Source organism: Copadichromis virginalis, linkage group LG7 (genome assembly GCF_057382275.1).
Source record: "Copadichromis virginalis isolate Kocher_CV1m ecotype Utaka linkage group LG7, C_Virginalis_male_GT1.1, whole genome shotgun sequence".
Lineage (NCBI taxonomy): Eukaryota > Metazoa > Chordata > Actinopteri > Cichliformes > Cichlidae > Copadichromis > Copadichromis virginalis.
The window spans coordinates 50,642,301-50,655,527 of NC_140624.1; the positions used below are offsets into that span (position 1 = coordinate 50,642,301).

General features: G+C 38.3%; 1 protein-coding gene across 3 annotated transcripts; it reads right to left on the reverse strand.

Moving 5' to 3' along the window:
* Window positions 1-1,466: 1,466 nt before the first annotated feature.
* Window positions 1,467-10,608, reverse strand: btc (betacellulin, epidermal growth factor family member). Of its 3 annotated transcripts, none has more exons than XM_085463998.1 (5): window positions 10,308-10,608; window positions 9,575-9,682; window positions 3,460-3,580; window positions 3,014-3,136; window positions 1,467-2,867 (listed from the first exon to the last, which is right to left on the reverse strand). In XM_085463998.1, the coding sequence occupies exons 1-5, from the start codon at window positions 10,345-10,347 to the stop codon at window positions 2,723-2,725; spliced, it is 537 nt and encodes a 178-aa protein (XP_085320124.1). In that variant the 5' UTR covers window positions 10,348-10,608; the 3' UTR covers window positions 1,467-2,722. The 3 variants fall into 3 exon arrangements, with proteins under 3 accessions (XP_085320124.1, XP_085320123.1, XP_085320125.1); XM_085463997.1 differs by having other exon boundaries at window positions 3,014-3,163; XM_085463999.1 differs by having other exon boundaries at window positions 3,014-3,163; window positions 3,460-3,614; window positions 10,308-10,371.
* Window positions 10,609-13,227: the final 2,619 nt, after the last annotated feature.

Below are 13,227 nucleotides of genomic sequence, written 5' to 3' on the forward strand. Positions count from 1 at the left end.
ATTCACCAGACGGACATGAGGGTAAATCTTCTTAATATAAAATAAATCTTCTTACTCATCTCTCTGCATTTTCAGACACCCAAATAATTAGTTTGAGTTGACCTCCTTGGTGTAACAGTATGATATCTCTGTCTGCCATATTGTAAACGACGTATAAGAATAGCTTGGACATAATAGCTTAGCATGTCGATACCTAATAGAGAATGTGCATGGCATTTAAGGTTCTACTAAGATGACAAAATTGTGAATTTTAAACTCTTAAGATAATTTTGAATGTAGTAAAATCTATCTCTCATGTTTCCTTAGCATACTTTTAGGATAATACATGTAATAGATGCTGTGCATGTGCATGACATGTAATACAAAAGTATTTTACTGTGTATTTTACAGTTTTGTACTGTTTTTCTAGAATATCATTCAATTTACATAAATAGACTGTGATTTCACATTTCAAATGCAAATTAATGTAAAATCACTGTAAATGTAATAAAACATAATTTTCTTGTTTGTTAAATGTATTTGTCTGTACACATGCATATTTAGATATATAAAATTATTCTTATAAACTTTTTTTTACATCAAATTATTATTATTATTATTGTTATTTGGGGCGATCGTGGCTCAAGAGTTGGCAGTTCCCCTTGTAATCAGAAGGTTGCCGGTTCGAGCCCCGGCTCAGACACTCTCGGTCATTGTGTCCTTGGGCATGACGCTTCACCTACTGGTGATGGCCAGACGGGAATTGTAAAGCGCTTTGAAGGTCTCAAAAAGCTCTATATGAATGCAATCCATTATTATTTAAACCAACTGTTAACTGCATATTTCTGTACATTTAAGTATTATTATTCATATTGCCACATTCATTGACCTTGTTTATAGGTAATTTCATTGTTTAATCACATTAAAATGTTCCTAATTTAATGTTGAAGAAGCCAAAATCCCATGTGAAATTAGGGCAACAAACTGTATTGTCATTACTGAAAATAACTGTATTTTCATGGGAAAGTTATTTTTTGGTATTGTTTTGGCACCCCAGCTGCTGGAATATTACTGTTTTTTTAGGATTTTTTTTTTTACGGTGTATGCAAAGCTGTGATGGTTTTAAGGATAAAGTCAGTTACAGGATAATTCCCATTTGGGGATGTAATGCTGCAGGTTTGTGCCAGCAGGATTACATCTCTTTATGTCGTAGGATGATGGTGTGTTATGTTCACTGTCAGACTGGTATTTTTTGGCTCACACTGCTGACACAAGTTACAGCACCATAGCAACATAACAACCCCCTGCAATGAAGCATAATTATGATTTAATATGACTGCAGTATGTCTTGCATGTTTGTTTATGTAGTCCAGAGTCTGTGTTGTGGAGGATGAAATAATAGTTTCATATGAAAGGTTACAGAGATACAGTTATCTGCAGGAATTTGCACATCAGCAGCGATCGTGAACATTTATTAGCCTGCAGAGTAAAGGCATGTTCCATTTATTAGAGAGCACCACATAGTGTCAGTTTCATTCGAAAAGACAAATTAGAAAAAAATGGCTGAAGCAAATGCAAATGCACAGTGCACGTAGGAGGCACATTTACTGACAGGTGACATATAAACATGAGAACAAGCTTCTCTGACTTTGTCCTCACTCTCTTCAGACTGCATTTAGAGCTCATACACATACAGATACACATTAAAACCCCAAAGTGAAAGGCTAGCAAGTTTGGAAACTGTCTCATACAGTGGAGCGCTTTTAGTTAAGCCAAGCCTCCACACACAGGCTCAGCTGTTCAGCCTCTGTAGCTCAGAGGCTGCTCGGCTCCAAATATACAGATCAAAACAGCCTTCAGCACAAGTTCTCCTTGTCCTCCTCCAAACCAGGAGAATCCAGAACCTCATTTTATACATACTGTATATATATGTGTGTGTGTGTGTGTGTGTGTGTGTGTGTGTGTGTGTGTGTGTGTGTGTGTTTGTAATTATACATGCTTTTCTTGCATTGCTAATGTTTCTGAGTAACAATATTCGGTGTTAGTTCATTTCTGTGGATTGCTGAATACGTGATAACTGTTGATTTTACTGGTGCCTGTACAATAAACACTCTGATCTTGTGACGTGACACTAAAGCAAAACCAGCCTTAAACAAATAGGAGCAATACAAAAATGACACAAAGCTACTAAAACAGCAGCTGGCAGTACTCTTGAGGATTTCTATACTTCTAATGGTTTGTTCACATGACGGGAGTTTATGGAGTGCCGTATCTTCGTGCAGTCCTTTTTCTTCCATGTCTTAGTGTCCATGTGTTGCCCACGAAGGGCACTATCTGGTCAGCCGGATCAACTGTTATCACTGCCTGCCAAATAGTGTCACAGCCTTTTCCAGGATAGCAACAGTTTATTTAGTGCGGTGCAGCCCAGCAGCACTTAGTCAGAGGGTAGATGAGCCTGTTTCTCCACAGAAGTGGAAAAATCACCCGTGCCAGCACACCAGCAGCTAAACACAGCTCTCCGATTGATATTTATCATAAATCCTGGACGGCATCTTCTTTGCTCTCACACTTCTTTGAAGAGTGTTAAAAGGAACTGTATAAACTCCCATAAAGTGCACCGACAGATGCACTTTATCCATAAATGCCTCGGTGCCGTTCACAAACCTCCGACTGCTTAAGCGAAGGTGACAGCTATCATCTTTTATGTATAAAAGATTCCCAGACACGTTCCTCAGCTAGGTTCTCATACAGAATTTGTGAGGGCTTGCTCTGCTGAGTCCGGCTTTAAAGTTGAGCCTGTTGCATTGCTGTCCATCATCATGCCAAGCTTCTCCGTCCCATTCCTTGGTTCCTCCCTTTGTCTGTCCCTTTGCAATCTCCTCCTACGACTGAGAAAGAAACAATCATGGCCAACAATCAAGAGCCAAGAGCTAATCATCAGTATGCAGCAGGCATCCACTCTGATCCTTTACATGCATTCCATACAATGGTGAAAAAACATTTCATTTAGCCCCTCACATGTACACAGACTTACCGTGAACAGATGCAGATGAAAACAACAAGAAGAATTAATAGCACAAGCCCTGCGATGGCACAGGTAATTATGATTCTCTGTTTGCGTTGCCCTGTCTGCACCTCCAGATTTAGGTACTCACACCTGGAACCAATGTAACCGAAATGACACCTGTGACAAAGAACATAAAATGTGTTCCTAACTTCATTTTCGTGTGCATTTTTCTTGCAAGGCATCTGTTCGTCTACTTCTTTAACATGCTCGGACGGAACCCTGGAAGCATTGTCGTGCAGGAACATAAATGACAGGGCTTTCTTTTGCACCCTGTTGTTTGTTCAAATAAACATCCTTGTTGTCAGTCTCTTGTCACTGTCTCTGCTCCACAGCTAAATGATTTTGCAGAATGAGTTTTGTTTAAATTACATTTTGCACAACTTGAAAACAGAGTTTGGAAATCTGCGCCTCACCTGCAGGACGGTGCATCCTGGTCCTTTATGTAACGACACTCCCCATGGATGCAGTAATACTCAAGTTCCTCTGGGCATTTTGAGAAGTGCCCATTCGACTGTCCAGTATCTACTGTGTCTTCTGGAGGAGTAAAATGTGTAGAAAGGGGAGGAGTCTAATCATTGTTAGCAAGCACGTATAGAAGCTCATAAATACAGAAATTAAACAGTGAAATTTGTCAGTTGTTCTATATAAAGCATAGTTTTGGTAAAATAGTCTACTCTATGATAATGCCTGTTACCATCAACAATGACCCTGTCACTATTACTAGGCATAAAATAGTCCCTTATGAAAGCCCTCACAAAACTACAACTTGGGCTGGTAGCTGGAGTTTGTTCCCTTTAACCTGAAATAGATGAACTGTGTTCCCTTGTTACTTGTCTTTTTAAAGCTACTCAAATGCTTATATGTAGCTATGGAGTCCTCCAACTGTACTTATGGGGAAAATGTGTATGTTGCATATCGAAGCTATTTTCTTGATCTTATGCCAAATCAAAAATATACTTTGTTTAGAAAAAGCAAAAAGCCTTTTTTGTTTATGGTTTGAAAAAGTAAAGCACAATTTTTTTTAATTAATATTACTATTTATCAAATTCTAATGTCACTGTCACTGACTGTATACAAAACAGATAGATAGATATATCGAGCATATAGACACTGAGTGAAGTCAGTGTGTTAGTGCCTTAACCCTGCGTTCTTTCTAATGGTCAACAGGGGGAGACTATTGCGACTGCCAAAAGAAATCAGATTGTAGAGAAGTCTTTGAGTAAATTATCCTACGTTTGATTTTGGAAAACATTTTCTTAAAGGACTCAATGTTTTAGAGCCTTCTTCAATACAGCATAATGCTTATTTTGTAAATTATGGTTCCAATAAAATGGTCACCGCTGAGAAGTCCTAGTGCCACGTGCTGTTCTTGATTTCAGGTATCGGTTGCACTAAAACAACTTCTAAGAATAAGCTGTATCATTACCTAATCAGCTCAGTCTCTACTTCAAATAGCAAGACCAAGTTCAAGTTAGAGCCCCCGCTGCTTTTCAGATTTCTGTCTTTCATATCGCCTGCAGTGTATGGCTAACACAAAAAGATTTTCTTTATGTGCCTAGTATATAGGCCTAATGGAGATTTATCAGTCACCTTGTCTAAATGAACAAATGTACCAAAAGCAAATGAGCTCATTTCTCCAAACGTCTATTTCTGTAACTGTGTCATGATCTTCTTTGATGTACTCCCTCACCTTCTGGCATGGCATGATGTGTGTATATATAGACTGTTTGTAACACGATCCACTGAAGAACTGTGCAATGCATGCCAGGAAAGGCCTGGTGTCATCGAGATCTCATTAGACACGTGTCTCTACAACTTGAGCTCCAGAAGAGCTGGGATGCTCTGCAACATCTCAATAATAACTGAATATGATGATTTGCAAATCTCCTTATTCCATATTTTATTCATGATAGGACATAGAAAACATATCAAATATACGAACCGAAAATCCTTTAAGAAAAAGTTTGGCTCATGTTGAATTTGATGGCTGCAACATGTCTTTAAAAAGTTGGGACTGGGCCATGTTTAACACCAGTCTGTAAACAATTGCAGGACTTTTGGAAAATTAATGTTTTCCCATTCTTATCTGATATGAAATTATAGCTGCTCAGCAGTCCTGACTCGTCTTATTTTCCATTTCATGATGCATCAAATGTATTCAACTGGTGAAAGATCTGGACTGCAAGCCAGTTTAGCCCCTGAGCTCTTCTACCATGGTACTTATTGGCCTTGGGGTTAGGGTTAGGCTTTGCTTTGGAGACTTTTGACCTGAATGCTGATCATAACCAGATTGTCTTTGTCCTCCTTAATCCGGAGCGCACCGTGATCCTGTTTTACAAAAAGAATTTCAAATTTTAGTTTGTCCGATGACAAAACAGTTTTCCACTTGCCCTCATTTTAAATGAACTTTGGCTCAGGCTGCATTTCCGGATCATGTTCATGGCTTTTTCTTTGCACGACAGAGCATTTGTAGTTGGCACGGTGAACTGTGTTCGCAAACATTGATGTCTTGAAGTGCTCCTGAGTCCGTGCCAAAACGTTCCTGCCAGAATCATACCTGCTTTTAATGCAATACTGATTTTTAGCCTTGTCTCTTACCCACAGAGAATTCTCCAGACTCTCTGATTATTTTGATGATATGATAGTATTATTACCGTAGATGATGAGATATTATATTAAAAGTGCTTTGAGAAATATCATTCTAAAATTGTTCCACATTCCACATTTATTTTGCAGATTGGTGAACCTCTGCCCAACTTTACTTCAGAGAAACTCTGCTTCTCTCATAGGCTCTTTTTAAATACGTTATCGTGTTAGTGACCTATTGCCAGTTAACCTAATTAGTTATAAAATGTTCCTCCAGCTGTTTTTTTTACCACTTACTTTTCCGGTCTTGCGTTGCCCTCATGACAACTTTTTTAAAACATGTTGTTGCCATTAAATTCAAAATGAGCTCATATTTTTCACGTAGTAGTAAAATATTCCAGTTAAAAGACCCGACCTATTTTCGAAAATCCTCCTGTTTTTGTTCACATTTTTGAAGCATCTCAGCTGTTTTGGAAATCAAGTCGTTTCATTAAAATTCTTTACAAAATGAAATGGGATTATGTTTTCATCCTCTCCCTTTTCTCTATCACAGACACACATGATAAAACACACCCTGACAGCTGCTGGTTAGCCATGGAGATGAACTTCTGACCACCGGTTTCATATAACACTTCTTCTGAATACCGCTATCTTTACAAGCGGCTCTCATGACATTATCTTTGAATATTGAGCTTGTAAAACAATAGTGCTGCGACATCAATGAGAGCGCTTCACTTGTTAGCTGAAACACGAGACCCAGTTTGCTGTCATGACCTCAGTGCTGAAAGGAAAAATCTCATGTTACGAAGTTTAAAGAGATAGTCTGGGAAGTAGCTTTATTTGCTGTCTTGCCAAGAATTAGCCGAGATGGGGCAACCGATACCACTAGGGTTGCCAACTCCCTGAAAAATAAATAAGGGACACCTCGTGGCCAGGGCCGGGCAACCCAGTTGTCTTCACCCTTCCCAGTGTGGTGAATTTTCTAGCTCTTTTTTTGTGTGTGAAATTATTTTTTAACCATTTGACTTGAACTTGATTTAAGCAGATGCATATTCTTTGTGATATGACCATATGGGAAACAAATGATCATTTAGCCATTTATTTTTAGCTCACAATGACAACATTAACACAGTAAAACAGGTCTCTTTCTTAAACAGAAGCCTGTCATGCTTAACTTTTGAGAATATAAGTAAATCTTTCTTTAAAAGAACTCTGTCCTACTTAACTTAAAATTATATAAATTAATAGAAAGCAATAGAACGAAAAATATTCTTGTAACAGTGCACATTTAGTGCATTTAGTACAGTTGGCTTCAGTTGAGGTATTATTTCAGCTTTTCTAAAGCTAATCAGCTGCTCCTGTTTGTAAACCCACTTGTTCCCATGATTACGCATCATAACTCATCATCATTATTCATCTATGTATTACTTTTATGTATTAGTCATCTATTTGTTGTAATCATCTATCCTTGCTGTTGTTTACTACACAAAATAAATTATATTATTACACTTCTGGCCACATAGCGCTGATATTCACTGCACATGCCCATATTAACCTTAACCAGAGGGTTTAAAAAAAACAAACCAGTGTTTACATACCATATCTGCTTCTGCCGTGGCCTGGCGGACAAAAAATTGGTAAAGGGTTTCCCGAGCTTTCACGCCCCTCATGTTCTTCATGTGCCCACCAATAGAAGCATGCCTATGGAAAAAGTGCGCCGGCACACAGTGCAGTGCGCTTTATAGTGCACTTTTCCAGCCAGGTGTTTTCCTTTTCCCATTCCTCCCTGTACTTTTGCAGCCTTTTTTTTTTTTCTCTGAGCGAACAAACATTGCTGCTCTAATGCTGGGCTCACACTGTGCGATTTTTGGCCCATTTTGAGCCGATTTTTGAGTCGTGCGACCGATTTGGTGATCAGCCCGATTTTGGCCTTCATCGTGCATCGTGTAGTATACGTGGGGTAACGAGAAGCGATTAACACCTCGAGCAGCTCCCGATCATCAATCGCTCGTGAGGGTGTCACCGCAGCTGCTCACGCGCAAACACGTAAACGTCAGTGAAAAAGACGTTGCAGCACAGCAGTGCAGCGTGTGATCTGGACACAAGCGATGGAGGCACAACTTGTAGAACTTTGGAAAGCTCATCCGAGCCTTTTCCATGTGGCATCACAAAATTATCACGACCACAACAACCGTGAAAATAGTTGGATTTACATTGCTGCTCAATCACAGCTGCCTGATCAATGTTTTTCATTAGCAATTTAGCAAAGTTGATGGTGGTGGTGTGTCTGTGTGAGTGAAAGACAGAGAGAGCGAGCGACAGATTTTCTGTTATAACCTTCATTTTATGGAGGCACAGTGTGCCGTCCGAGACTTGCACCGCAGTGTCGGCGTTTGTTTCCCTGTTGGCCATGCTTGTTGTTGTGGTCATCGGTTGTCTTCCGGTATTTTCTCCGTAAGCGACCTTTCCTCAACCAATGAGATGAGCGGTAATCTGACTTGTCATACTCGAATTGTCATAAGTGTGCTGTCAGCTCATTGGTCACAAAGCAGGAGAGGGGCTGGGAATTATGTTTTCAAACAAAGTGTTAATTCCATTAAAAGTTATAGACTACTTTTGATTCTCACTGTATTACGGGACAAAGTGCGTCCCTTATTAGCTCAATACGGGACGTGTACTTTTGTTTCGAAATACGGGACGATTCCGTTTTTTAAGGGACGGTTGGCAACCCTAGATACCACTGTCACTTCGTGAGCTATAAAGCTAACACTAGCTGCTGGTTTGCTTAGCAAAAACAGTGGAAAACAGGACATAGCTAACCCGAACAAGTCTTTAGACCCTATAAAGCTCACAAACTAAAATACTACATCTTTAAAAAAATAAATAAATAAATAAATCACAAATCAAAGTGAAAAGCGGTGCTAAATAGTGTGTTTCAACCTGTTTCTGCGCTTTCTGCACACCTTAGCTAAACAACGGTGATTGTTTTATAGATATACAAACATAAAGTCAGTTTTCGTTTCAAATCTTAAATAGAATCTATTAATTTCAATTCTTTTCAAACTATTAATTTGGACTGATTAGAGCTTTTCTATTATATAGTCAGCTATTATTTTAATTTTATTTTGTGTCTTTGTCTTATATTCATTTTAGTTTCTAGAGTGAAAGTGTAAGTTTTAGTCTTTTTTAATCATTATTGTATAGAGAGCATAATTCAGATGCGAGAATAAGGAAATCAGTAAAGGTATTACAATAAAAACTCTGAACTTTCTGGAAGAAGTTCACATACAGTCTTCTAGATATCCACAGTCTCAGTAAGCATGTCCATCAATGTCTTATCAGCAAAGTCGTAATAAAAACTTTCACCAACAGATACTAAAACTAAGCATAATTCCTCAATATTTTAATTTTATTTTAGTTAGCTTCCTAAGTTCAAAAAATTATCTAAATTAATCTACATTTTTCCAAAAGAATACACACACACACACACACACACACACACACACACACACACACACACACACACACACACACATATATATATATATATATATATATATATATATATATATATATATATATATGTATGTATATAAATTTGTGCTATTGTACTTAATCCCATATAAAATACAACACCCATGTTATGGGTCTTATCTAGTGGTTTATTTCCCACCAAAATCCATCTAACAATGATGAGATTGTAGTTAAAATTTGCTTAATTACAGAAATTACTCAGCAGAGGTTGTTGACAATACCTCTGTACTAAGGGTTGATACATTTTATATTGTGTATTGTATATTGTGACTCCTCAACAATATACTTTTCCAAGTGCGTCTCATACCAACATCTGTCTTACTACTTCTACTACTGAAAAAGTCAAACCAAAGAAGCAGTTATGACACCGTCACAGAAACCCCCCTTACACCACCTTTCCATATCTACCTGTGCAATTGTCTCTGTTGCCATGGAGATGACAGTCGGACACAGTTCCAGTGGGAGGCGCGTCTGTGGCATTCCACTCTGCCAGGCAGTATTTGCATAAGGTCAGAGCTGCAGCCAGGAGCACAAACAAAAAGCCAATCACACACAACCAACGTACGTACACCTGCACATTTTAACCAGCGTTTAGCCGCATTGTACTTACAGGATCTGGACAAGCGATGACAGGACTTTTACTACTCTATAAACATCCTCTATTACTTTTCCTGGTGACTGTATTGGCAAATAATTGTTTTTTTAATATATAAACCTATAGAAAGGACAACGTCACAAACAGTTTCCAAAACTTATATTAAGGGAAGCCTGATTTGATGATGATTAATGATCACAGAAGATGCACATTCCTTGTGCATGAGCTTTTCATTTAATCATTAACCACAAGTGAAGCTTGTTGTACAAGTACAATTATTCCACAAGTTGCTTAGCAGGGAATTGCCCGTAAACTTGTTTTGGCTCCATTATTTTGATAACACATGGTTTTAATACCAGTCAAAACAACATAGAGCTATTCAAATGACATTTTAAAAACTAGATATGAGAAGAAAACTGGAACCGTACAGGACATGCATTTAAAACAAGAACTATTTACATATCATTTTAATATTATCCTTTTGGGTTTTTAGCCTTCTGCTTATGGACAATGAGAAAGAAAGGTGAACAAGAGAAAAGATCTTACCGATTACTATTCCTACATAGAGTCTGTGCACTTTGGCCATCTCCTCACTTGATAAAAGTTTTCATCCAGTATATTAAAGTTCAGTGTCATTAACAAACAAAAGTCAAACTGGTTCAGTCCTTTTTCAGGGGTCAGCGACCTTTGAAAAAGGTGTGGAAAGGCTGTGGAAGTTCCCCAGTGGCGTGTCGTATTGTGGTTCTTCATTGATGGTGGCTAATTTCATAATCAACCGGGAAAGCTTGAAGCTATAACCAAAGCACGTCAGCTCGCTGACTCTTCTGTGACTGACCTGAGCTGCTGGGTGTGAGAACAGAAAAAGGAGGCGGCACTGAAACCGAACTCCGATCCCCGCCCATACTTTTAAAGCTTTAAAGGAGAAGACAACTCCATTCAAGCTATTCTGTTTATTTTCTCTGTAGAGAACAAGTTTGCCTTTATACCTGAGGTTTGCTTTCTTAAGAATGAAATGACAGGTGGAGCATTCATTGACAATACGTGGCACCGGTTTAGCTTAAAAGGACTTTAGATTCTATTTTTAATTTTCCATTCCACTGTCCTTCCCTCATTCCCTGGAACAGAAAGCAGATAAATGTAGGTGGATGGGTAGGAGATAAAATCTGATAGTAAAATAGATGGCTGGAACAGCTGGATTCCTTGCAGGTCTGCACTGATTCCTGGAGAGTTTAAGGAAAGTGAAATAAAGTTTAATGTGGAAGTTTAAATGGTTGTAGCAACCTTCTTTTACTTACACTTTAAACTTCAGTTACATCATTTCATTTATTCATTTTACTACTTTTAGGTGAAAACTTTCGAAGAAAAAATAGAGTAAAGAGTTTAAAAAGAAAATAGGAGTAGTGGAGAACCACTCGTCATGGGAAGTCCCTCGGCTTATCGAATAGCATAGCTTTAAGGTCACATGATCCAAGCCTAACTATCAGCTTTATGAAAAGGGAAAGTTTTATTTCTAATTTTAAAAAGTGGAAAGGGTGTCTCAAACACAGCTGTTCACAGTAGAGAGGCCCAGTAGCTGAAGGCTCTTCCTTCCATTGTACTTTTGTAAACCTGACCAGAAGATGGTGTAATTTCACACTTTTCCACACAATAAGTGGAGTAGAGCTGGAGAGCCAGAATTCTTGCTGATTGCCAGGTGTTCAAATACTTATGTGCAGCAGTGCTATACAAATAATGTCATAAAAATTATACAATGTGATTTCTTAAATTGTTGTTTAAATGCTGTGTGACACAGTGGGAATGCACCGACAATGTGAATTCCAGACCCCTCCATGATTTCATGATCGCAGAGTGTTCAAATACTTATGTTGCTCACTGTATATGTTTGAGTCTATATGCATAACTATGACCCTGTATGGATGAAAGAAAATCCAAAATCAATTCAAACTTTTGCACCCATTTCTTGTTTTTGTTAAAGTCATTGAAGATGTGTAATGCTGCACAATCATTCGACATTGGAAAAGAAAAAAGAATAGTTCAAAGAAATCATTAAAATCTCAAAGTTATCATGATGCTCGTGCCGTACTTTAACTCCTTTTATCACATACAGTTTAGAATCACCAATTAACCTAACAGGCATGTCTTTGGACATGAGAGGAAGGCGGAGTAGTGCAGGCACAAGGAGAGGATGCTAACTCCATACAGAAAAGCTCCAGCTAAGATTCAAACTAGGAGCCTTCATCCTGTGAAGGCATAGCACTTCACCACCTTGCCACCTTTAAATCAGTTTAAACTGGATGTTTAAGCTGGAGACATGAACTTGCAGTCAGTAGCTACAGTGGCTTGCAAAAGTATCCCCCCCCCCCCCCCCCTTGAACTTTTCCACATTTTGTCACATTACAGCCACAAACATGAATCAATTTTATTGAAATTCCACGTGAAAGACCAACACAAAGTGGTGCACACGTGAGAAGTGGAACGAAAATCATACATGATTCCAAACATTTTTTACAAATAAATAACTGAAAAGTGGGGTGCGCGTAATTATTCAGCCCCCTGAATCAATACTTTGTAGAACCACCTTTTGCTGCAGTTACAGATGCCAGTCTTTTAGGGTCTGTATCTACCAGCTTTGCACATCTAGAGACTGAAATTCTTGCCCATAAAACAATTACCAGCACTTCTAAAGCTCAGCGCTTAACACCCATTTTATTTTTCTTTTCTTTTTTTTATATAAACATATATCTACACACTGACTGTAAATACATGCTTACATATGACAATAGTGTCTTAAATCCTTTTTCTCTGACACTCTGAAATCCAGACTTCTGCCTAAATAAACTGCAAAGATACACGAGAAATGAGAACTAGGAGTTTATTTAAAGCATCTGCAGAAACCGCTAAAGCCTTGTTTGCAGAGCAAAGGTTGCTAGCAAAGGAGGCATCATGACAGGAGAGCTATTGAGACTCGCCCATGCAGCGACAGGAAAAGGAAGTGATAAGGCAGAGCTGTCTCGTGACTGGCTAGACTTGTTTTAGGGAGATTAAACAGTTTCTTGAACAATGTAGACATATAAAAAAATAGAAGTTCTGTTTTAAAATAAAATATACAAATGAACTGACTAAACAGACAACGACTTATGTAAACTGTCGCGCACAAATACAATGAACAACATGGTTTTTATATAGTTTGTAAAGCACCTTCTGCACAGAGTGCATTTATTTTATTTTATCTAAGCATTCTCTTCAGTTGGAACATCCAAAAAGTTTTAAAAGGCTCAAAGGATAAATGAAAAGTGGCATTTTGTCTTTGCAGTTTTGAACAGGAAGACCCAGTTTCCTCTCTCTGGCTGTGTTCCTGACTTAGACTGAACATCAGGAAGCGCAGACGCCACGAGATTCCAAGGCATAATTTAGAGCTCAGCAACAAACATCCGCTTTGAAAGCTTTACAGATAATCACTGTAAGA